Source organism: Notamacropus eugenii, chromosome 3 (genome assembly GCF_028372415.1).
Source record: "Notamacropus eugenii isolate mMacEug1 chromosome 3, mMacEug1.pri_v2, whole genome shotgun sequence".
NCBI lineage: Eukaryota > Metazoa > Chordata > Mammalia > Diprotodontia > Macropodidae > Notamacropus > Notamacropus eugenii.
In genome coordinates this window covers 26,286,500-26,311,453 of record NC_092874.1, presented here as the reverse complement: position 1 = coordinate 26,311,453, position 24,954 = coordinate 26,286,500, and the positions used below count along the sequence as shown (strand labels likewise).

General features: G+C 43.9%; 1 protein-coding gene and 1 long non-coding RNA gene across 10 annotated transcripts in view; one reads left to right on the top strand and one right to left on the bottom strand.

The window, feature by feature from the left end:
* Positions 1–318: 318 nt before the first annotated feature.
* RBMS3 (RNA binding motif single stranded interacting protein 3) overlaps positions 319–24,954 on the top strand; it is a 1,420,870-nt gene continuing 1,396,234 nt past the window's right edge. For all 9 annotated transcript variants that reach the window (XM_072650014.1, XM_072650009.1, XM_072650015.1 and 6 more), the window contains exons 1-2: positions 319–856; positions 1,656–1,864. In XM_072650014.1, coding sequence (XP_072506115.1) covers positions 334–856; positions 1,656–1,864 — 732 coding nt within the window. In that variant the 5' untranslated portion in view covers positions 319–333. The remainder of the gene's footprint in view (positions 857–1,655; positions 1,865–24,954) is intronic.
* LOC140530902 (uncharacterized) overlaps positions 14,898–24,954 on the bottom strand; it is a 68,906-nt gene continuing 58,849 nt past the window's right edge. Inside the window, exon 3 of the long non-coding RNA XR_011976137.1 lies at positions 14,898–15,825. This is a non-coding gene — a long non-coding RNA (uncharacterized lncRNA). The remainder of the gene's footprint in view (positions 15,826–24,954) is intronic.

Here is a 24,954-nt window from a genome sequence, read left to right as displayed (position 1 = left end):
CCAGATTTCATTATCAGGAGAGCTATTCCTGAGGCAAGTCTCGGGGCCACTCTCGAAAGTCCCTCCCCCTCCATGTTTCCATGAAGTTGCCAGGCAGTTCCTCAGGACAATGTGATGTTATATTTAGAAGTGTAACCTGATCACCTGACGGTGAGCCCTGATTTAAGAATTACCAAGTCTAACCTTGCCATTCATTTTAAAAATATATACACATCGAGAGAATAACCGCTGTCTAACCACCCGAATCATAACCAAAGGCGAGACTTGCCCTTCTGAGAGGATGTTCTTGTAAAAGGCACAACTTCCAATCTGAAAAAGGCAGTTAACATTTGGATGGGAAAAAAAAAATCCAAGGCATATTGCAGTAAATGCCTGCCCCTAGCTTCTCTCCTCTCCCTTCTCCTCCCCCATCCAGCCTGGGCTCCCCACATTCATTCCAAACTAAAAGGAGACAGACTAAGAGACAGACGATATCTTCTCCCCTCTGATCAGGTTCAAACCCAGGAGCAGGCTGCTGGGAGGGACGTCGATTTCCTGCCCGAAATTGTCTCTTGTTTTTCCTCTTTACTCCAGTTCTCCTTGTGCAATGCTGCGTGCCACGCCGCTGGCAGAGCAGACAGGGAGAAGGAGAGAGGGAGCTCCAGCCACACACACCAAACACACACTCACACTCAGACACACGCGCGCGCACACACTCACCCCAGCCTGCCAGGCGACTGCCATCCAGGAGATCGCAGTCACCAGTGGAAGGGGGGAGGTGGAGGTGGGGGCTCGGGCGTGGGTAAGAGGGGGGGCTACGCCAGCCACAATCGTGCCCATGCTCGGCTCTCCTCCTCGCCACCACCACCTTGCACAGGTCGGGAAATCGCTTGTTTTCCTTTGCCTTTGGGTAGCACAGGCTCTGGCCGGGGGAAGGGGAGGGGAGGAGGGAAGCCTGGCTGGTGAGCATCGGGGGCTGGGGGTGGGGTCGGCGTGGGGGTGGGGTGGACATTGAACTTTTCCTTGGCGTGACCAGCATATTGGCAGTTTCCCCGGGCTAATCCCGGCGATCTGTGGTTGGTTCTCCCAGTTAACTTTGTTCCAAAGGCTCCCAGGGAGGGGGCTTGGGGAAACGGGAAAAGCAGAAGGGAGCCAGAGAGGGGGAGAGGGGAAAAAACAAAGGTCTGGATTTGGGACCTAGATAAGGAGAGAAAGTGAATAGCCACCGCGCCCGGCCGGAGCTCAGGGGGTCTGGGCGGCCCGGCGTCAGCTGCTGGGTTCTCGTTGGCTGTTTCGGGGAGCCTGAAGGCCACCGCACCAAGGACACACACAACACAACACACACACACACACACAGGCAGCCCTACAGGCACAGGCGCGCTCTCAATGGATACAAAAGTCTGGACGTTCTAGTGGCGAGGAGGGAGGGAGGGAGGAAGGGAGGAAAGGAGGAAGAGAGGGAAGGAGGAAGGGGGGCGGGCGGCGGAGAGCCCGGGGCGGGGGAGAGCCAGAGCCGGAGCCCGAGCCCAGCCGGAGCCCGAGCCCGAGCCCGAGCCCAGCCGGAGCCACTGCGCCCGTGCCGGCTCCCCTAGCCATGCGTGCCGCGGGCCCGTGAAGGGAGCCGCCGTGCGCCGCTGGCTGCCAAGTCCTTGCCCCGCTTTTGTCTCGCCCTACAGTGAATCAGAAGATGGAGATGGATGTTAAGGGAGTTTCTCAGTGCCCGGAGCCCATCCCCCACTCTCAGGGGGCTGGCGGAGGCTGTCAGCAGCCGCCACCGCCACCGCCGCCGCCGCCGCCGCCGCAGGATGAGCAGCCTGGGGAAAGTGCGGCCGCCGGGGACAGCCACCCAGAGAAGAGAGCCAACAGTGAGAAAGAAGACAAAAAGGTAGGTCTGCCGGCCGCCCCCTCCCCAGCATCTCCGCGCTGAGCCGGGAGCCCTCGGATCGCCTCTACCGCCTGCCCTGGCTGGAGAGCCCCGGCCAGAGGGTGGGGTCTGCGGGCGGAGGGGCGAGAAGGGCTGCCCGCCGGCCGGCCGGCCTGCCTGCCTGCCTGTACAGCTGTCCGTCTGTCCGGCTTCACGGGTCTGTCGGTCTGCCGCGGGGCGGGGGTGGGGATGGGGAGTGACTTTAGAAGTGCAGGCAGCGCCGGCGTAGAGGAGCCTGTCCTGGCTCATAGGGAGCTGTCTGGGTGTGCAAAGGCGAGGCTGGCTGCTGCTAGCTCTCCCATGCCCAGGGATGAGGGGTGAGGGTGAGCCAGGGACGGCAGGGGGCGGCCGGGGCCAGCAGCCCAGGAGGGCGGGCAGACAGACCTCTGCTTGCCCTCCCAAATTCACGGGAGGGGACTCTGCAGGATCCTTCCCCTGGAGCCACGAGTTCTGAAGTGGCTCAGGGGAAGCCTTGGGGGCCGGGGGCGGGGAGCCCCAATGCGGATTGATGCCCGGCGGTGGGGAGCAAAGTTTCTCTCCTTAGCAGAATTAAGCCTTATTAATGCCGCGGGGAGCCCTGTGGCCTCACCTGTCACCCCTCCCCCCAGAAGAGCAGCCCCTCAAATCTGTCTCAGCCCTGCTGTGTCATTGCAGACCAAGGGACAGCTCCTTCTTACTGTAGGAAGGGACAGACAACCTTCTAGGTAATGGAGTTCAAGGAAAGATGGTTCCAATTTCATTCTGTCCCTGCCACCCCTCTTAAATAAATCACAAAGAGGAAGAAATGGCATTTTAAAAATTCACATTATAGCAACGTCAGGCCAGTGTACTAATCAGAAAGTGAATCTGTCCCTGGGCATTTTTGGTGAGACCGAAGGCTAAATGTTCTGTGGAACATGGGAGGAACCTGCATCGATGATATTAAACTTGGGGAAATTGAATGCGAATTCCTACCCTCTCCCCCAAAAAGTTATGATTTGTGTTTGGAAGCTATAGAACTGGGCTCAGGCCATTTACTACACCACGCTTGGTCTGATCAATGTAAGCTGAATGGGAGAGATGTGGGTAGTATGGTGAGTTCTACTGTCTTAAGAGACAATAGTATCTCAGGAAGGCTTGAAACCTCTGAGTTGGAAAGTGGTCTGGTTTCTGTGAATGTTTATAATATGCAGGTTGATTGAATAAATACTTGTACTATGGCTGGATCACACTGAGTGTGCTCTAGCCACACTGAATTTAGAGTTAGGTTCACTTGACAAGTCTTGGGGTGGGGAGGAGGGAGGGAAGGAGGATGTGTGTCTTCTCCGAAATCACCAGTGGTCAGAATGTGTGCTGCATGCAGGAATCATGATGAGCATCAGGGCTGTGTCATATGGGGGGGGGGGGGGGGGAGGTGTGTGTGTGTGATATGGTTTTCTTGTGAAAAGCAACTCATTAAAGCACTGGGATTGGAAGACATTTAGACTAGGTTTGTGTTGCTCTGCAGATACAGAAAAAAAAGCTGATGAGAAAGAAGAGGGGAAAAGGCAATAGATTTTAATATTCTAATAAACTCAGCTTTTCAGTAACTCTCGATTTCATGAATATTTAATTGTCATGGCTGCATATTTACAACTTCAGATGACTCTCTAGGTCCGATTTTATGAAACAAGCCTCTCATAGTTTTATCTAGCTGAACTTTAAGTTGAGGCTTTAAAGCATCTTTGGGAAATAATTGCAGTCTACAGACGGTTCTACCATCTCCATATTGTGGGTTCTCTTGGTGCCTTGAGCAGAGAAAATTCCTGCCATCAGCAGAAATCTGTGCTTAGTAGTTACTCTTGGATGCACCATGCAGACTGTCTAATGTTTTTTACCCATGGTGGGGATCAGGGAAGCAAATCCAGTCCCTATATTACTGCAGGTGAAAAGAGGCCTGAAAGGGGGCTGATTACATTTAGTTAATTAGCATGTGCAGATAATTGAGTATTCCACTGATGTGATTTGCTTTATGTTTGTCGGCAATTTCTTGAGGTAGAAACAAAATACTACTTTTTTTTCCCCTCCAGGTGTTTGCCTTAAAAAAAAAAAAAATCAGACTCCATCCCCATGTTATCCCAGAAATCAGCTGGGTTAACTCTTTAATGACCACTCCATTCCTCCAAGAGACTCTGTCCTGTCTTTTAGAAGAGTTAGAGAAATGGGGCCTGGGCCAATGGGACTTTCACAGCTGTTTTGTCTTGTGACTACAAGTGCAAGTTATGCATTTGATTTCTTTTGAGTGAATTCTGGTTTCATTAGTTACCATGACTTCAGGGGGTTGAATCAGATTATTCTATTGTGATGAAAATCAAATCCAAACTGTAAAAGACTTGTATCTTGTCCAAACTGTGAAGCAAAACACACACACACACACACACACACACACACACATGCACAATGGGGAGGGTTTTTTAAAATATGAAAATGGGAAAATATATTCTTGGTTGAATCTTTGTGTTTTCTCAATAGTAACAAAATCAGACTAGAAATATGAGTTTTCACCCCTAAAGCACAAACCCTCTAAAAAGTATCTTTATCTTGATCCGAACACAACTCCTTGGGGGAAAAGAGGCATTAAGACAGCAATAATATTTTCTCAGGATGGATTCTGAGGCCATTGCTCTTACTCTCTTTCATGGATTTCCCCAGTTGTCCAGCTGTAATGAGATGATTAGACTTGGTTATAAGCTTGTCTAATGACAAAAACCAGCCAAGATGCTGTCCCAAGTTCTTAGGAAGTCTTTGGTAACCATAGCAGTATATCTATGTTGGCTGCAAACTTTTAGATTCCTTATAGCATCATAGATTTAGAGCTGGAAGGAACCCCAGACATTGTCTACTTCAACTTCATCTTAAGGATGTTTCACTGTCCTACACTGTTTCCTGTTGTTGGGGGTTGGGAGAGCACAGAAAAATAAATGATAGAAGTGGGATATTTTCAAAACTTTTCCAAACCAGCTTATGCCTTACCAGGATGAGAACCGCATAGGGACAGTAGAGGCAATGCCCCACTTGGGGATGTCTGGACCCAGACCAATTTATATAGTACCAGTTTTCTTGACTATAACCTCTCACTTACTCCCTCCTGAGGTCTCAAGTATCTGTGTCCCCCTAAGTAAAGGGCTCTTAAATACACTATCAAAGCACCCACAATTTATAGATTCAAGGAACCTTGACAGGTCATCTGATTGATCATTGTGGTTTAAAGCAGCTGTCTTTAATCCCAGACCCCCCTGGGAGGAACAGACAAAATTCCTTCTTCAGCATAAACTGTTGCCATCTCCTCCCCACCTTGCACATGTCACCTGTTAAGTCCCCCCCTTTTTTGAGGAGGCAGCAGAGAATGCAGCGCATCTAGACTTGGAGTCATGCTTTCTTGTGGTCAAATGCTGCCTCTGACATTTACTGGTTAAGCATCTGTGGGCAAAGTCAGGTGATCTCTCTTAGCCTCTATGTCTTCATCTGTTCAATGGGAATATTGAGACCTCAAGTGACTACCTTGAGGATACTCTTGAGGTTCAGCTGAGATTGTCTGTGAAGTCTTTTGCAAACTTCAGGGTGATATTATTTTCCCTAGTTCTATTTTCTAGATAAAGAATAATAACTGATCATCATTATTTGGATTAGGGGCCACAGGTATCTGAAGATAATTACAGAATCACCCCTTAGCATTCTTTTGTCTAGGTTTAATAATCTTAGACATTTTAACTGTCTTTCCTGCCTCTTTCATTAACCCTTCGTTTTCTTTTACCATTCAGTTATGCTCAGGCAGTATTTCTGAACCTTACACCTTCTAAATTTTTGTTAAGAATGTTTTACAACTCATTTTTTAATGATGATCATGGAAAATCACACACACAAAAAAGCAGAATGGGGATAGAACCTGCCTTGGAGTCAGGAAGACTAGGATTCTCTGACTTTTCCTGGCAGTGTGATCCTGTTCAAGTCAATTAACTTCTTCTTACTCCTGGTAACTGCATAGAGCTTGAAGTTGTAGACTTGGATTGGTGGAGGAAATTTTCACACTGGGAGTTCCCCAAACCAATGAAATTGTAAAATAAAAATTTAAAAAATATGAGCCATCACTTATGTTGTACTTTAAGGTTTGCAGTGCACATTTTATGCACACTCAAGCCTCACAGTAGACATATAGGTACCAGCTAGGGGGTACAGTGGAAAGAGCATTAGACTTGGAGTCAGGAAGACCTGAGTGCAGACCTAGCCTCCAATCCTTATCAGCTTACTTAACTTCTGTCTACCTCAATTTCCTCATCTGCAAAATGGGGATAATGATAACACCTACTTTCCAGTGGTATTGTGGGGATAAAGTGAGGTAATATTTGTAAAGTAATTTAAGGCAGTACATAAATGCCAGCTCTTATTACACTTGCTGAAGTGTCACCAAATTCCTTGTTTATGTTTGGACCCAGCTAGATCCCTTGATCCTTAAAAAAAAAGGTTAAAAATGGCTTTCTTGTCTCCTGTCTGGCTCATTGCTATCACTGATTCTTGGTTAACAGGTGTGCTTCATGGCCAACAAGTGGTATGGTGTGATTTAATTTAACAGACCTTGTGACCTAAATGGTGGGAATCTACAGACAAAATAAAATAGGCCCTATTCTGAAGGGAGTCACATTCTCCTGAGGGTTACATTAATAGGGGGGTTAACTACATACATACAGAAGTAAATACAAAGTATATGCAAAATTATTCCACGTCATAGAAAGTACTCAGAACCAGAGAGTCAAGAAGAGGTTCATGTGAACCATATGTTCTTGGGAGACAGGGACTCTAAGAGACAGAAGAGAGGAGAGAGTATATTCTAGACTAGGATGGGGGCAGGGTTGGGGAGATTATTGCTTGTGCAAAGACACAGGTAGGAGATGAAAAATCATGTACAAATTACACTAGTAGGTCAAGTTCTCTAAAATAGAGGGTGTGTGAAAGCGAAGTAATATGAAATTGAGACTGAAAATATAGCTAGGACCCAGACTAGGGAAGGAATTTACCAGTTTGAGGATCATACACACGGTTTTCTGTGTTTTTTTCCCCAGTATAAAGTAATACGCTACTGATTGACTTTATCAGATCTGCTCATTGTTTTTTTAGGTTGAGGGTACAGAAGGTCCATTGGGGCTCTAGCCTCGGGCAGTTCTGACAGTTTTACTGGTTCACACTGCCTATGCTGTGGATTGTGGCGAGAGCTATTCTCTAATGTAACCAGTCATCCTGATTGGTGCCAAGAATTGCCAGAGCCTTAGTTTATCTTATTCCATCTTACAAAGTTTTAGAACCTTTTTTCTACCTGGTGAATTTTCTTCTTAGAGGTAGTTTGAGGGCTAATTTTAACATTTGGGGAAAGACCACATTCTTCTCTTATTCTCCAGCAGTAGCCAAGTCCAGAGATCGTGTCCCATCACAGAAGTATGGACCTACTGGGAGCCTGGGCAGAGTCTGAGCTCTGTGAATGGTTTGAAGGCTAGTGACAGCTGGTGGGAACCAGAGCCTTAGGAAAGGTTGTTGTTCTCGTGTTTTATTTTCTCGTTTTTGTCCTGAAAATACTTAGATTACAGGACAGAGTGCAGGGCAGTTAGTAGAGTTGCACAGCAAACAGAAAAATTTTACCTTGTCCTTCTTCTCTTTTCTTCCTCCTACTCCTCCTGCTCTTTTTCTTCTTCCTCTTCTTCTTCTTCTGTGGAGAAGAAGGAATTAGGAGTCATGGCACAGAGGAATCAGTATAGGATTTGAAATCACAGGACTTGAGTTCAAATCCTAGCTCTGCCATTCACCACCTCTGTGACCTTGGGCCAATGGCTGCCTCTTTGGGGCTTGGTCTCCTGAACTGTAAAACATAGGTGGTTAGATTAGGATAGGGATTCAGGAACATGAATTTGCTTTTTAAAAAAATTGATAATTGTATTTCAGTATAGTTTTCTTTGTAATCTTATGCATTTTATTTTGTGTTTAAAAACATTATTTTGAGGGGATCCATAGGTATCCCCAGAATGACTACCTAAAAAGGTAAAGAACACCAAGACTAAGTGTTCTTGGGTAGTTCTTTTTCTGGTCCTTGATGAGTTTCCTTGATAAGACTATCTGTGTCATGGATTGTGTGCATCATGTGAGAATCCAACCTTTACTAATGGCCACAGAGCATTGGTTAAGCCTCACCTTATTCCATTCCATCTTTCAAGGTTTTAGGACCTTTTTTCCACCTCATCAGTTTTCCTGTACATACTCTGTAGGCTTTTTAATAAGTGCTTGTTGACTTGTTGACTCTGAAAAAACTAAAGAACTAAACTAAAAAACAAACTGAAAAGTTATGAGCACTGACCACTTGCCTGCTGGTGGCTTTCTCCCAGACTCCTTCATGGACAAGGCTGTCCTGGTACCCAGAACAACATGTCCTTCTGATATGGATCCGTGAATGAGGGGTGAGGTAGATGAGTCGTTAGTGATCACACATCATTCCTTTTTCCTTGTAGTTTACTTATCTGTAGAGGGAGGGAGGGGCATCATGAACTGGAAGCAGGGTCAGCTCCATCTCTGACATTTATGGTCTGTGTTAGCCTGGCCAAATCACTTGACATCTCAGGGCCCTAGGTGATTCTTTAAGGCTGTTGCAGAGCAAACGCTTATCCTCACTACTGCTAATGCCTCCTTCTGTTTATTATCTTTATTTGATCCTCTGTGTATCTTATTTGTCCACAATTGTTTGCCTGTTGTCTTCCCCATTAGACTGTGAGCTCCTTGAGGGCAGGGTCTGTCTTTGGCCTTTCTTTGTGTTTGCACTACCAGGCCTAGTGCCTGGCACACAGTAGGTGCTTATTAAATGTTTACAGACTCACTGACTGCATTGGTGGAGGGTTATTTGTTCTCTAGGAGTTTTAAATATTGATGAAATCACAGGTTCAGATCCCCTCCCCCCAACTTCTTTGTGCACAAGTTGTGTCGAATATAAACTCATTAAGGGCAAGGGCTTCTTATGTCTTTAACAAATGAATTGAAGAACGGATATAGACACTTGGTCCTAACTTTTTCCTATTGAAGATCAGTTCCTCATTTCTGACAGAAGAGATGAGTTTGGATTCTGATGACGGGGGCAGCCGGGTTTCCTGAGCCATGTGACTGACATGTGTAAAACTATTCTGTAATTTTGAGCTTACCATATGGCAGTTTTGAAAATGCCATGTATATATGCCTTCTACAATTCAGTCAGGTTGACTTTGTATTTGCCCTTTGGCCTCTGAAGCCTAGAGATGCTCCCTGTTCTTTTTCTGGCGCTTAGGAATTCATAACTGAGCCGTCATCTATACTAACAGCTTAAGCTGATGTTCCCATTTGGAAGGCTAATACTTGATAGAATAGGAGGCATGATATAGGGGAGAAAGCCCCTTTCTGGAAATTACAAAGTATAATAATAAGAATATAACAATTCATATTATAAATGTATACATAATAGCAACAATAACAAATGGCATTTATATAATGCTTTCTTTTGCAAAGTACTTTCACATAGTAACTCATATGATTGATTCTCAGAACATCTCTGAAGTGGGTGCTGCATTTATCCCCATTTTACAGAGGAGGCACTAAGAAGCTGTGACTTGCTCAGGGTCACACAGCTAGTAAGTATCTGAATCAGGATCTGAACTCAGGTCTTCCTGACTCCAAGTCCTGTGCTCTATCCACTGTGACCCCTAGCTTCTAAGCTTGGTTTATGGTCCTGGATCTTTCTACTGACTGTGTCATCTTGGACAAGTTACTCTTCCTCCTTTGGCCTCAGTTTGTTCATCTATAACATGGAAGGAGGAGGATTGTATTCGATGATCTCTAAGACCATACTAACACTGTGATTATATAGAATATTACAGTACTTCTGGCTTTTGGTCACATATTCCGAAGTTAAGTAGGAAGAAAAAAATGATCTTGCCTCTGGACTTAGCATTTGTTCTTGTGCCTTTCTCCCTCCACGGGTTTGCATGTGAGAATTTTGAAGTTGAAAAGCTGATTGGCCTTGGATCTAGAAAGCTCTAGATAACTTGCTGAAAGGGCAGACTCTAACCCAATGTTGATACAATTTATTGATACAGTTGATACAGTTTAACAATGGAACCTGAGTAGGGAGCCATAAGAGATTTCTAATCCTAAATCAGAGTGTGGTTTCTAACAGAGACCGTGTCCCTAGTGAGTAGGGAGTAGAAGTTACAAAATTGATTTACACTTCCAAGTTCTAGATAGTTGAGATTGTTGTGGGTTTCAAGGAAGAAGTGGAACCTCAGCTGATGAAATACATTTTCAGCAAGAAGCTGACACAAAAGAAAAGGTCCAAAACCTTGTCTCCAGTGGAGTTGCTTCTGACAGTGACCAACAGTAACCACAGGACTCATGGCACACTGCCTAGTAGTAGCCAGTAAGATCATCAGGAATCAGTGACCAGCAGAAATTACATGCCTGCCAGAGGCTGTTTGGGATATGAGTGCAAGGGAGGACAAGCTCAGTGGGATTACATCATCAGAAGACTACAGTGGGCCTTCTCTGTCAGAGGGGCAAGTTGCTTTTCTATATGAGCCTTGGTTACGTATGTTCTCTATGTGTGTGCCCTGACCAGGTGCTTCCTATGTTTGTTTCTCTCCATGTTTCATATGTGTTTTCCCTCTTCCCACTGAGCCTACATGAATTTGTGGGAGAGTGTGCCCTAAAGTTGTGGGATAAATGATTTATTGCTACTTTTCTGATTTTGCCTTTTCATTAAATGTCTTTGTTCTGAAATAATTATGTTCCCTGACTGACCAAGAAAAATAAACACATTGACAGGGGCTCTGAAGCTGTGATTTTGAGTGAATGCTGACCCAGGTAGTGGACTGAATCTGAGACAGAGTTGTCTGGAGATTCATGTATGCCACAATACATTTCAGTATTCCCACCCTAATCTCAATGTTTTGAGATGAAACTGGCAGATTTAGAATGCTGTTGACTTACCCCATTTGTTTTTTGAGGGTAAATAGGCTATAGTAATTAGACATGAAAAGGCCAGAGGAGAAGGCATTGGGATCTCTAACCCCCAGAGAGAAGCTGGGACCTTTTACCTTAGTCAAAAATCCAAGAAATTGGCAGACTTCCTTCCTCACTTCTGTGAAGCAGACCTTTCTTAGTGGTATGACTTTCACTAAACTTTTAAGAGGGAACAAACAAAAATAATTATGTTAACATGCCGTGGCACCAACTCCCATGTGGAGGAGCAGAGGAAGGTCTGCAATACAATCATTAGTTTCACCATTTATATTATTAGGGCACATTAACCTTCAGAGATCCTGGTGGACTTCTAAGGTCCTTTCTAGCTCTTAGTCCTGTAGTCCTATGATCTCCTCGGTGGAATTAGGCCATGGCTTCATTAGAGTGTTGGAAAATACCTTGGAAGAGCCCTGAACTCTAGGTAAGAAGACCTGGGGCCAGTGTCAAATCATATGCAGTCAGCCAACAATTAATTATGTGTTAAATGCTTAATATGTGTCAGGTATGTGCTGAGTGCTAAAGATTCAAGGAAAGGTCAAAAACAAAGACTCTGTCTTTGAGGAATTAACATATAAATGGTAGAGATAACATGTAACTAATTAGATACATACAAGATATATAGACAGTAGATGGAAGGCAGTCTTGGAGGGGAGAGCCCTGCTGAGAGGTTGTGGGAAAGGCCTCCTGAAGAAAGTAGGATTTGAGCTGAGTCTTGGGGAAGCCAGGAGGGGGAGGGGAGGAGAGAGGACATTTCAATTAAGGGGGGCAGCCAGTGCAAACAAGAAGGGAGTGGAGGTATGAGATATGAGGGATGCTGAAATGGTAGAAATGATAGGATTTGGCAGTGAATTGGGTACATGGGGTGAATGCAAGTGAGGGGTCAAGGATGACTGTGAAACTGGGTGATTGGAAGGATGGTGACATCCTCAACAATGTGGTAGAAGGGAGTATTTGGGGGAGATGGGATAAGTTCTGCTTTAGATGTCCAAGAAGCAGTTATTTGGCAAGAATTAAGCAGCTCGGTGTGTCAGGAGCACAAGACTTGTAAGGCAGTAAGATGTGATTTTGAACTTCCTAAATGTGGGATCCTGGGCAAGTAACTTAAACTTTCTTTGGTGGTCAGTTTTCTCATCTGTAGTATGGGAATAATAATACATCTACCCCCCCACTCCTCACTCCAGAATTTTTATGAGGTCACCCTGTAAAACACTTTGGAAGCCTTAAGTGCTGTATAAATGCTGACTATTATGATGAAGATGGGGATGATGCCAAACTGAACTCGGGCGTGTTTGGTTAGGGCTGGACAACAACAGACTTTGGAATCATCTGCATAGAGTATTGTCACCTCTATATAGACAGAGCTCCCATGGGAACTGATAAAATGTGAGAAGAGGAGAGGGCTATAGATCAAACTGCAGGGTGTGCCCATGTGTGGGAGTCATGGCACAAAGGAGGATCCATCAAAGGAGACAGAAAAGAAGCAGTCGGACGGGAAGGAGCCAAACAAGGAAGAACAACGTCCCCAAAGCCTAGAGAGAGGGAGTCCTTCAACTTCTTTGACTTTCGTTTTCCACATCTGTAAAATGAAGCTAATATTTCCACTACCTATCTCAGAGTATTTGGGAATAAAATGCCTCATCAGTCTGTTGACATGTGAGGGAAAAGAATTAGTTTATCCAGTTGAAATATAAAATATTGTATTGTGGTGCCCGGATTCAAGAGTGAATTGTTAGCATCTACATAATATGGGTGAAAAAGGCAACTCATTAAAAGTGGGATGGTTGGAATATGTGGCTAATAGGAAATATCAAGATAAATGACAGAGACAAGCAGGGCAATAAGTCAATGAACCAACAAACATATATTAAATATATCCTATGTGCAAGGTGATGGGCATCCAAAGATAGTAATGAAGCAGTTCTTGCCTTCAAAGAGCATCTGTTCTGTCAAGGGAGACAGAATGGACATATCAGAATAAATACAAAGCACATACTACATGGAGGCTACTAGCATGTGGGGATAGGGATCAGGAAGGACTTCTTGTAAAGGTGAAATTTGTGTTGAATTTTGAAGGCAGTGAGGGGGTTCTTAGAAGTCCAAGGGACCAGAAGAGAGGAAGACTGGTGCCAAGAGTGGCTGTGGGACTGGGTCTAGTCAAGTTAGTCAAGAGACAAAGCTACTGAGAGGCCAGGGGTATATAGAAAGAGCAATGAATCTAGAGTCCTGGGTTCATGTCCCTTATTTGTCACTCCTTTGTGACCCTGTCTAGTCCTTAATTTACTCATCTGTAAAATGAGGGGGTGAACTAAGTGGCCCAGTAGGTCCTTCCATCTCTAAATCCATGATCTTTGGAAACTGGTGTCCTATAGTGGGGACTGAGGAGCCAAATTAGGCAAAAGAACCTTTGTAACTTGTGAAACAGTTAACCTTTTTATCTGTGCTTGTATTTACCTTTCTCCACTTTCACCACTGAATATTTCACGGTAAATCCCCTTAGAAACTGGCATGTTATTATTGGGAAACATGAAATGGAGAGTGGTGACAAATTCTTTGGGACTCCTCCCAATCCTCATCTTACAGAATTCTTTTTGTATAGGGGAACACTATAAATGAGGGCAAGCAGCAGCAACCAGAAGTCTGAAATATTCACCAGAAAATCAAGAGGTGGGTTTGTTGATGGGAGACTGGGAAATGGTGGTGTCATGAGATTCAGGAGGCCTCCTGTACCCCAAGTCACTATGGTCCCTAATTTAGGAAAGGACATTTAAACCGATTCCTCTTTCAAACCCCGAAACCCCCTTTCTCTCATTTCTGAAGATCACAAGCCATGTTCTTTTGGGATTCATTCTGTGACAGTTCATCAGGGAGCAGGGTGGGCTGAGGGAAGGATCTACACCAAAACATGGTTGTTACAATGTAGCTGACATCTTGGGTAGAACCTGCTTCTCCCATCACTGCTAGCTGGTGCATTTTTCTGTCTGTGCAGTGGCTCCATGGCAAGGCTGGCCCACATTTTTTCTTCTTTTCTAGGGGAGGGGATAGACCTTAGGTCTGTGATTTCATTGGAGGAGAAGGGTGGCTCCCAGCTGAGGAAGCTCCCTCTACCAGTGCTGGTCAGTGCCTTCTCTAGAGGCTTTAGAATCTTCAAGAGAAATGATTAAGTGATTTGTGCATGGCCACATAGAGGGTTCATGGCAGAGTTGGGCCTTCCCAGCTTTGAGACCAACTCTAACCACTGCATCATACTGCATTACAAGAAGAGCATTTATCCCTTCTGGACTTGACAGTGTAAACAGTGACTGGTAAATAGAACTAATGCCTTGTCATTTGTGTCTTATTTGCTAAAGCACTTGATTGATTGGGAAAGGAAGGGAAGCTGGGGGAGTAGGGAGGATAAGGATGTAGTTCTTGGCCTCTGCTGTGTTCTCCATCCTCTTATCTTAGGCCCACTTTAAAGTGTTTGGAGGAAGATATAGAAGATTTCGAAGATCCCAGGGGTTGGTGGGAGTCTCCCATATTTCTATTTTGCAAAATGTACAGAAACAGACTTTGTGACTACAGTCCTTTGGTCTGCTTCCTAGGCTGACTGGCTTGGGGTGTTTTTAAAAGCAGCCCTGAGGTAGAAAAAGAATTCTGGGGATTGACATACAAATCAGGACACTCTGCTTAAGGCAAAAAAAAAAAAAAAAAAGCTGTTCACAGTTATATTTAGGTCCTGAGTAAACCCTCCCCACCAGAAAAGACTGAACAGTGCTGTGACCCCCAGGTAAATCTGCTTGAGCAGAGTAGAACTCAGCAAATATTCATCTGAATATCAGTCCCCAGAGGGCTGCACCCCTCCTGGCTATGATCTGGGCTTTCTGAGTTTGAGGCCTTGAGGGCAGGTTCTAGTGGGTACCACGAATCTGAGATTGAAAGGCACACATAGGGTTTCAGAAAAGAGAGTTCCTTTGGAACGTTCCCGATTCTTCATTCAGACTTTTAATGTTTTGGAAAGGAGGACTTCTGATTAAGGTTGATGAATTTGATAAGTACCATTAATTAGCTTTGTATAAACTAATAATAATTAACATTTATATAGCACCTTGAGACTTTACAGAGTACCTTATGTCTGTTATTTCATTTGATACTCACAATAACTGTATGAGGTAGGTACTATTATTACTTCAGTTTTATAGGTGAGGAAACTGACTCACAGAATGTCTTCAGGGAATTTGGCTCCTCAGTCCCCACTCTAGGACACCAGTTTCAGGGACTTCATGGGGTCATGCGGCTAGTCAGTGTCTGAGGATTCAGACTCCAGTTTCTGTGACTCTAATTTGGTTATTTCTATCCACTAGGCCACTGAACTTACTTTTGGGCATATGGCGTAAAGGTTCCATCAGCTCTATGCTCCCAAGATGGTCAATTGCTTTTTCAAAAAATCCAGAAGAGTTAGCACAGTGAGGTGCATTCAGGGAGACCTGGCTAGGAGGCTGGCTTCTGCCACCTACTGACTGCATTCTCAGGGCTCTTGACAGCTGCTAAGACCATGAGCGGCAGAGCAGGTGGAGATCTGCATTGAGAGAAGGAGGTTTCACACTGGGAGTGGCATCAGAGATGAGAGCACCAGCATTAACAGCACTGAACTGAGACAAGAGACTTGGGAGAAGCGAAAGTCAAATATCTAGATCTTCAGTAGACTGACATCTGGCTTCAATGCAGTCTTATGGATTTATTCATGTGGCTATTGTTTTCATCGCTGCAGGCTGTGCCTTCTCCTCATCCTCCTGTCCCCCCCACTTCCTTCCATCGTAGATTCCCCCAACATGTTAGAGGTCTGATGATATTTCAGGGGTTTCATTGGAGCAATGAGGTGCTCTCATCCTTCTATCTCAGCACGTGACCTGCAATTTAATAGAAAATAAATACTTAATTGGGAGACAGAATGTTGGATTTGGATTCAGAAGATGAGGGTTCAAATCCCTCCATGGACACTCATTAGCTCTGTGACTGTAAGAAAGAGCCTTCACCTCTGGCGGATTTTTAAGGCTTTTTTATTAGATAATGGACTGGAAGTCTCTGTGTTGGTATACATTTGATCATTATGTTTATTTATGATGTCTGCATTTTGTGTTATGTGGCGGAAGACTGATGATTTCCTTTCCTCTCACTTTCTTCCTGAGACACGTGATTTTCTGTGTCCCACCTTGAGACACAGCTGGGAGATGTCACAGAGGAGCTAGGGGTAATGGGAGCTGACACACATACAGTGCATTAAGCCTTTTAAAGCATTTTATGTCTATCATCTCATTTGACTTTTCTTGGCAACTCTGTGAGGCAACTCCTTTTTTGCAAATGAGAGAAACCGAGGCGCAGAATATTGAAGTGCCTCTGCTATATCCATGCAGCTAGTAGGTGTTCAGGGTTTTTCCATACTTCTGAATTCAGCTTATTTTTCCCAAACCTCCCCCTGCCTCTTTTCCAGCTTATGTAGCTGAGCCAACCATGTTTATTTTCAGATATGGTGCTCTCCAAATGTCTGCCACCAGAGGGTCTGGAGCAGGGGCTCTGAAGCCTGGGACATTGTGTTCTGGTTTCTGAGATATGCAAAGCCATATTTCCTTTGCCTTGACCTTCAGGAGATAGAAGAAAAATGTGGATCAACCACCTGACATGAATGAGGGACAATTATATTTGGGACTGAATCGCTACTGTAGCAGTCAGCAGCCCACGTTTGGTCCATTTTTAAAATAGAAGGTATTTTCCAAGTACTTTCCTACACAAGAGGATTGTTGAAACTGGAGTGACTGAGTCATGAGTTAGAATAGTCTGATTCTAATCAGAAAAATTACAACCCTCTCTTTCCCACATGCCAGATTCCTACCAGACTGTGGGTTCTTAGAAGTTGTATGTTTGTCCCAATTATCTAGACAGCAAAAGGAGGGTGAACATCGGTGAGTAACAGCCCTCGCTGGTTCCTCCAGTAGACTGTAAACTCCCTGAGGGCAGAGGCTGTTTTCATTGTCTCTGTATCCATAGCACAGTGTCGTTGTCTAATCAATGAAAAAGAAAATGGAGCTTGAGTTGAATTTTGGATGTCACTGTGAGAGTAGAGTGTTCTAAGAAAGGCTACCTTGGTCCCAAGGACTCTGGTACTATTTACAGGGTGCCATTTCCATTGGGTATATCCTGGCAAAGGAAATTAACCAACAAGAAATGATTCAGATTAAAATTATTCTAATTATTTTGAAATATTATGTTGGGGTATGATTTCACATGTTCCTTTTAGGACATCTTTGGGCCAGCGTAAAAGTGATTCAGTGGAACCTTGTGCAGAAGGGCATTGGCATAGGAACCTTTGAGATGATCTGGTCCAGCCCAGACACTTACAGATGTGGCAGCTGAGGGCCAAGTGATTGAGCTAAGGTCATTCATGTAGTAAGCATGATTGATCCAGGATTTAGATTCAGACCCCATGATTCCAAACCCAGTGCTGCCTTTACTATACTGAACTGTACTAGAGTAACAATAACTGACAGAGTTAGACTGACATCAGGTGGGGAAAACTGCATAGACCGCCCACCTATGTTGCGGCTCTGCTTAGGGGGTCTGCCGAAACCCCCTTTTCTCTCTTTTGTACCTTCTGTTATATGTGATGACTATCTGGGGAGATGCAGACATTTGGAAATGAAGGCAAGGTAAAAACAAAACCTCTCCATAAAAATTAAGAGACAAACATCAGAATTGACAATAAAATAGTGATTTCAAGTTTTCAAAGAGCTTTGTATACCTTTTCCCTTTAGTGCCTTGCAGCAACTCTGTGAGGCTGGTATTACAGGGATTACTACAGCCATTTTACAGATGAGGAAGTTGAGGCCCAAGTGGCTGATCCCTGGCGACATTACTAGTAAGTGTCAGAGGAAAGATTTGACCCTAGGTCTTCCTGAATCCATTTTCACTGTGTATGCTGTAGAGGCTGCTGCCTAGGGGATTCCATATACAGCTAAGAAGGTGCAAACAATTTTTTATGAACATATAACCAGCTTCATGGAGAACAGTGGTACAGGTACAGGGTAATAATTGGTAGTTTAGAAAAGGCCTGAGTAAAACAAGATGTCATCTTCCTTGCCCATGGTCCCTCGCCCCACCTTGGTGTCCTTGCACTAGCCATCCCCAGCTCCTGGATTGCATGCCCTCCTCCACTTGGACTCTGAGTTCAACTAAAGCAGCCCTTCTATGGGAAGCCTTGCCTCATCCTCTAAGGGAAGAGGCTATTTTTGTTTCTCTCTGTATATTCTCAGTGCCTGGCATACAGTAGGTGCTTAATACATGCTTGTGGATAGAAAGAATAATCTTTGATTTATTAGCCCAAAGCAGGATTCAAAGAGACCCAGAGCAGGTTGTTGCTTCCTTGCCAGGCCCACAACTTGGCCCCTTAACATGGTTAATTCCCTTGCTTTTGAACTTTCCCAGGATGGAGATTCCAGTACTTCTGTGGGTGGGCCTTGGGTTCCTTGTGAATCATTTGTGGATGGGTTTTGAACTGCCCACATTGCTTTTGATGGAGACTGCTCAGAGCAAAGCCATGGACACTGGCAGTGGCTGAGGGAACCACTTTGTCCTTGGTGTTTTGCAGTCACTTGGAGTTTGTTCTTTGCCATTATAGAAAATGACCCCTGCCACTTCTAGATAGTTCCAAAGAGCTGGCTCTTCTCTTGAGGTTCACAGCCTTTAGTAGGATCTGGTTAAACCACTTCCCGAAGTATCATGGATGTGTCCTCATCATCGTTTACTAGTGATTGTCTTCCCACTGTAGGGATTACTGTGATGGTGCTTATTGTGAGAACACACAGGCAGATAAATATTTCTAAGAACCCAAAGCTAATGTAATTACCGAGGCCCTAATTGCTGCCACAGTCACTGGGAAATCATTTTGAAATTAGCAAATGGATAAAGAACTAAGTCCCACCCGGAGCGTACCCCTTCCCCTACCCATTATAGGCATTCAGGTACATTGGTGAGTACACCGTGGGTGTTAGTGACAAAAGAGAACCTTGGAGACAATTCTGTGACTAGAGGGAAGCAGCTTCTTCAATCTGTTTTATATATTTATTTTCCTTTTCCCCTTAAATGAGAAGAAAAAAATTGATATAGGACTGTGTAAAGGCATGAGGAGTCTTCTAGGTTCTGATGTGGAGGACAGAGGGGTGACCAGCCTTCCTGTATTCTCCTCTAGGACCAGGTGTTTGAGAGAGCAGCAGGGGGAGGTCACCCTAGGGAGAGCTTAGACCAGGTCTCCTTCCTTAGGCAATTAGTAGTCTTTTAACATTTGCAAGGTGCTTTTCATATATCTCATTTAATTTTCACAATATTCCAGTGAATTTGGTGCCATTATCTCATTTTTCAAATGAGGAAACTGAGGCTGAAAGATATTTGTGTCAGAGGCAGGGGTTGTACCCAGGTTTTTCCTGACTGTCTAACTCTCTCTCTGGGTAGACAGGTTGCATATGGCACAAAAGGAGAGTTACTTTCATCTACAAGGTCACATTCATTGAGGTATCATTTTCTTTTCCATGGACCACAGGGGACATTTTCACAGTTTAGCCTTGTTTGTTCCACTTTATAGCTGACCACACTGCTATTTATTTCATCGTACTATCCCTCTTCTCTTTCTTCTTCCTTTCTCTTGTGGGAGGTAAGGGAGTTAGCTCTGATAGCTGCAGCTAGCTCAGCAGCCTAGAATATGTTAGAATGGCCAGTCAACATAAGGTTTGGGGTAGTTTTTGGGGTGGTTGACTCTTTCTTGAAATGTCTATAAACGTGGTGGGAATTCCATAGTTTTCTCAAACTGATATAAATAAACTTTCCCTTCACAAAATTCCTAATGTGAAGCCCCCAGGAGCCTGTCTTGCAGAAAGGATCATTATGTATGAAAGAGAGATGGAGAAAAATACAAGGCATCTTTCTTGGCTCTTTTTTCCTTGCCCAAGGCTTCTCTATAGAGGGAGTTTCCTTACTTAGAATTCCCTACATCACTGACACATAGCCATTTGGTGGTAAAATATACAAGAAAGAAAGACAAGTCCATGTCTGAGTTGTTGATAATAACCAAGTACTGCTGTTTAAACTGAATCCAGATCAAGTGTTATTAGTTTCATAGCAGGAAAAATGGTGGAAGAGAGAGAGGAAGATTCAGCCTGAGCTCCTGAGCAGGGCAGAGCATGAGAGGAACCCACCCCCTTTATTAGTCATTCTCCTCTTGGCCAAGCAAAGGAGGGAAAGGTGGAGCTCATCTCAAGTTCCTAAACCCCCTGTTTTACTTCTCTTTTCAGGGATGTCATGGGGGAAAACAGCTACAAACCTACAGAGTTTGCTCTAAAGAAGTCTGGAATGTGGTGGGATAGCTAGGTCAAAGGCAACACTTGAGAGGAGAGGAACAGGTGCAAGAGAGATGCATTTATTTATTTATTTTTTACTCTCAGAGCTTCATGATTTAAATACAGTGTTTATGTAGTCTGGACCTGAGAGATGAACACATTCTTTCTCTGGAAGAGACATGTTGACTGACCTAGGAGTCACAAGAATTAGAGGCAGCTAGATAGTCTAGTGGATAGAACAGTGGACCTGGAGACAAGAAGACCTGAGTTCAATTCTAGCCTTAGACATTTTATCGTCTATGTGACTTTGGGCAAGTTATGTCGCTTTTATAGGTTTTAGTTTTTCCATTTGCAAAATGGGGATAATAATAGATCTTTACTTTCATTGCTGCAAATGATACTTGAAAAAGTCTGTGGAGGGTTACAAATGAATAGTAATTTTATGATATGCCATGGCCCTTAGCATTCATAGTCTGGCTTCAGCATACTTTTCTAGACTTGTATTACATTACTGCTTTTCACCCACCCTTAACTCTCCAAACTTGCATACTTGGTGTTCCCAGGACTTAGCATTCCATTTCTACCTCCATGCCTTTGAACAGTCTGGACCCTACAGCTGGAGTTCTTCCTTGGCTCAGCTTTGAAGATCTTTGGCTTGAAGTCTCAATTCAGGTACCACTTCCTAGGAGAAACCTTACATGATCCTCCTGGTGATTAACAACATCTCCTTCCTCAGACTGCCTTGGTACTTATCTATGTAAATAAATGTTGGATCCCTTCTCATTCCCTTAAGGAGCAGGGTCTCTTTATTTTGTTTTCTTTTGTTTTTACTGTTACTCAGGTGCTCAGCCAGTGTTTGTTGGACTGAACTGAATCAAATAGTTCTCAGAGTTAGGAACTGTGTCTCTGAGATGCCATCATAAAATCCAGGGAAAACAATCATAATGTGACATTTTTCTCCTCTAAATTCATTTTGTATAAAAAATCTGGCTATTACCTACTTTGAGCACCTCAACATTCGCTCTATTTTAAGTTTGATTTTTGGGGGAAGCTGATACAGTCCAACATTTTGGGTGACACTGAGAATCCTTTTTGGAGAAAGGTGAAGTAGTTTTGGCCACAAATTGTGCTCTAGGGGAGCACCAGCGATATCTCTAAATTCATCTTTTGCCTCTCACCCTCTGCACATATGCTGATGATGATTAGGACATATCAACCTGATGGCCAAGTCAGGAAACTGAAAGGAATCCCTCAAAAAACACAAACACTCTGATGGCTGGGGCTATCACAGGTACTTCTGATAGTGCTGTATATCTAAGGAAACCCTTCACTAAAGGGAACCTCTTTCAATTCTAGGCTTCTTCTTTTTGTCCTAGGGTAAGGGCCTAGCATTCCTCTTCATAAGATGTAGGTTTTGACCCTGGAGCTCTTGGCTTGATCTCCCTGTGCTTGTTTTTGGTATCCTACCAAGTGCTGAAAGCCCAGGAGGCAGAGGCAGAGGTAGAACTCTGAGGGAAGCCTAAATTGCCACTAGTTAGTATAAGTGCATACACTGCTCGAGAAGGTGGTCTTCCTCCTCGTCTAGTGGAATGATGAGGTTCATGACTCAGGCACAATGGCTCTGCTCGCAGGGGTCAGCTCTGTCTTGGAAATAAATAGATCCCATCACCCAATTTCAGAGTTTGAAGGGACCTCAGAGGTCAGCTGGTCCAAACCAGGGTCTGACAAGAATCCCCATTACAATATACCTGGAAATTGATTGTCCAGTCTGCTTGAAGGCCTTCAGTGAGGGGGCCCATTGTACTTTTGGATAACGGGTAGTTTGGAAAAATTTTTTTCTATCAGGCCTGCATTCATCTCCCTTCTACTCCATCCATTACTCTTAGTTCTAAAAAGTCTATTACCCCTTCCATGTGGCAGTCCTTCAGATCATGGTCCTCTTAATTCTTCTCTCCAGGCTGTTATCCCCAGTTCCTCCTATCAGTCCTCCATTGGCATGGACCTCAGGTCTGTCACCATCCTTTGCACCCACCTCTGGATTCCTTGCAGCTTACCCATCTTCTTTCTCAGCTGTGGTGCCCAGAATTCCACACAGTGCTTCAGATAGGGTCTGACCATGGGCGGAGTACAGGGAAACTTGCCTCTTCTGAACACTGTGCCAAGTACTAGGGATACAAATAGAACAGCAAAGACAGCCCCTGCTCTCAAGGAGCTCACATTCAATGGGGAAGGATGGGAGGAGTGTCTGTGGGAGATGGACAGAAAGGTCTGGAAACCTTTAGGGTACAGCTGCAGTGTGAATGACAAGGCCTGGGGGCCCGTAGGGTACATTGGTTGGGTTCTCTTAAGGCAACTCAAGACTGCATTGGCTTCTTTTGGTTGCTCCATCGTATGGCAGGTGTATGCTGAGCTTGTAGTTCACTGAAACCCCCAGATCTTTTTCAAATGAACGCTCTCTAGTCATACGTGCCTTATATCGTGCTTGAGATACTGGTTTTTTTAGCCCTTTACGTAAGACTTGACATTTATCCCCTTTCAATCTCACTAGTTTCGGCCCCGTGTTCTGGCCTGCCAAGATTCTGTTGGATCCTGACTCTACAGGACCCACAGGGCACGTATATTGTTCAGTGAGGAGAAGACATGGGTAGCTCCACCATGAAAGAATTCTTGGAGAGCTTGGAAAAGCCAAACTATCATTTGCTACTGCCTGGTGCTGTTTCCCCACAGTGTTTTTAATCTAACATACAACATGCTGGTCTTCCTCCCAGCTTTGCATTACTTCTCTGACCTCAGTTTTTTGAGTTCTTCCTAGGTTCCTAGATTTATTTGCCTAGCAAACTCTTTGGCTTGATTCTGAGAAGGCATTCTGTGGAACCTTTTGCCACATGGCTGAAAGTATGGACTTCTCCAAGGAATGCTATCTTTGTTTTTCTCCAAGCTAGTTATCTATAGGGTGTGGGGATCTAATAGTTCTTACTAGTGATTCTATGAATAGTTCATTTCTATATGCTGAATAAAAAAGTCATTTTCATGGTAAAATCCAGAACTTCTCTTGAGAATGCCTAGTAGTTGTTTGTAGTCATGTATAGAAGTGTCCTACCATGCATTTAATGTAAACAGTGGTGGTGATGATGCAGGGCAGAGGTAGCTGGAGACATGTATCTGTTAGTTATGCCCATGGCCAAGAGCCTAAAGTATGATAATTTTCCCTTTAGTCAGAAGTTAGTTGAGGTGATAGGTTAGGAATACTTTCTCTTCACTTCCAGCTGGGGAATGTGATTCCTCTGGCTCAAAGTTGAGAATCCAGGACCACTCAAGATGTGAATTGCCCAAATGACAATGGAAAAGTATTATGGTGGGTATTGGTTAACAGGATGTACCTTGTAAAAATAAGGAAAGTTCTGGCCATCCAAAAATATAGACTGATCTTATACCAAGGGATAATCAATAAACAGTCCATGTGCTCTGTTGATATACTTATGATGTCAAGAGAACCCAAGGAAGGCCCTCAATATGCTTCATAGCCTAAGGATGAGAATTTCCAAAGATAGAGAGGCATGGATAGATTGCAGTCTACATCACTGAACTAAATAAATAGCCATATCAAAGAGATCAAGATCAAGTGGTGAATGAAGTTGGAGGAGGCATCTTGTTAACTTAAATTTTCTTCAGTGAGGAGCCCAAATCTCACATTGTTTACATGTTTCCTTAAAAACAACTGGAATTAGGATGTTTGGCACGAAGTACAGCTTGCATTGATTTGTTGGGGTTTTTTATACTCTAAGGATAAAAGAGAACAAATGAATATCCCCTGAGGTCAATTTCTCTCTTGGCTAACCCTATTCAAGGAGCTGCTGAGTTGACAAGGTAAACCATGTTGGCTCCACAGAGTCTCACTTAAGTTAATCATTTTGGCTGGTAACCAGTTCCAAAGATAAATATCACTTGGAGGATTCACATTTTGTACAACTTTTCTCTTTATAAGGTCTCATCCCACCTTAAGGAAATATCATGCCAACTCTTTAACTTTGTTAATGGCTTATGAGTTAAATTGACTCATTTCTTTTTGCCTTGGTTTCCTCAGCTGTAAAAACGGAGAACATGTTAATTATGAGAAATAATGCATAAAAATGGTTGGATTTGGAGTCAGTCAATAACTGGGTTCCTGTTCCTTATGTGACCTTGGACAAGTAATTTACTGGGTCTCGCATCCTCATCTATGAAATGAAGAGGTTGGACTCAGTGTTCTCTAAGATCCTATCAAACTCCAAATCTATGATCCTACTAAAACTGAATATTTAAAATGATTGAGAAATATAGTCATTCTTGCTTCACATTAAGGAAATCTCATTGGGAAAAACTTAAATTTGTAAAACAGATAAATGACACCAGGGGTAGGGCCAAGGTGGGGGAGAAAGTAAAGGAAATGATTATTCTCTAAGAATTCTTTATCTGGTAAAAAGATTGTTTCAAATGTGTAACTCTTTTGATTTTTAACTTTGCTGTGTGGCTTAGACCCCTTTGACATCCTGGTCAAACTGTGAAACTCTTTTAAAAATAATATTTTTACTGATAAAGGACATGTGTTTGAATCTCCTTATGTGCTGGGGGGCAGGGGTTCATTTAGATTTTAGGGTCACAGATTTGGAGATGTGA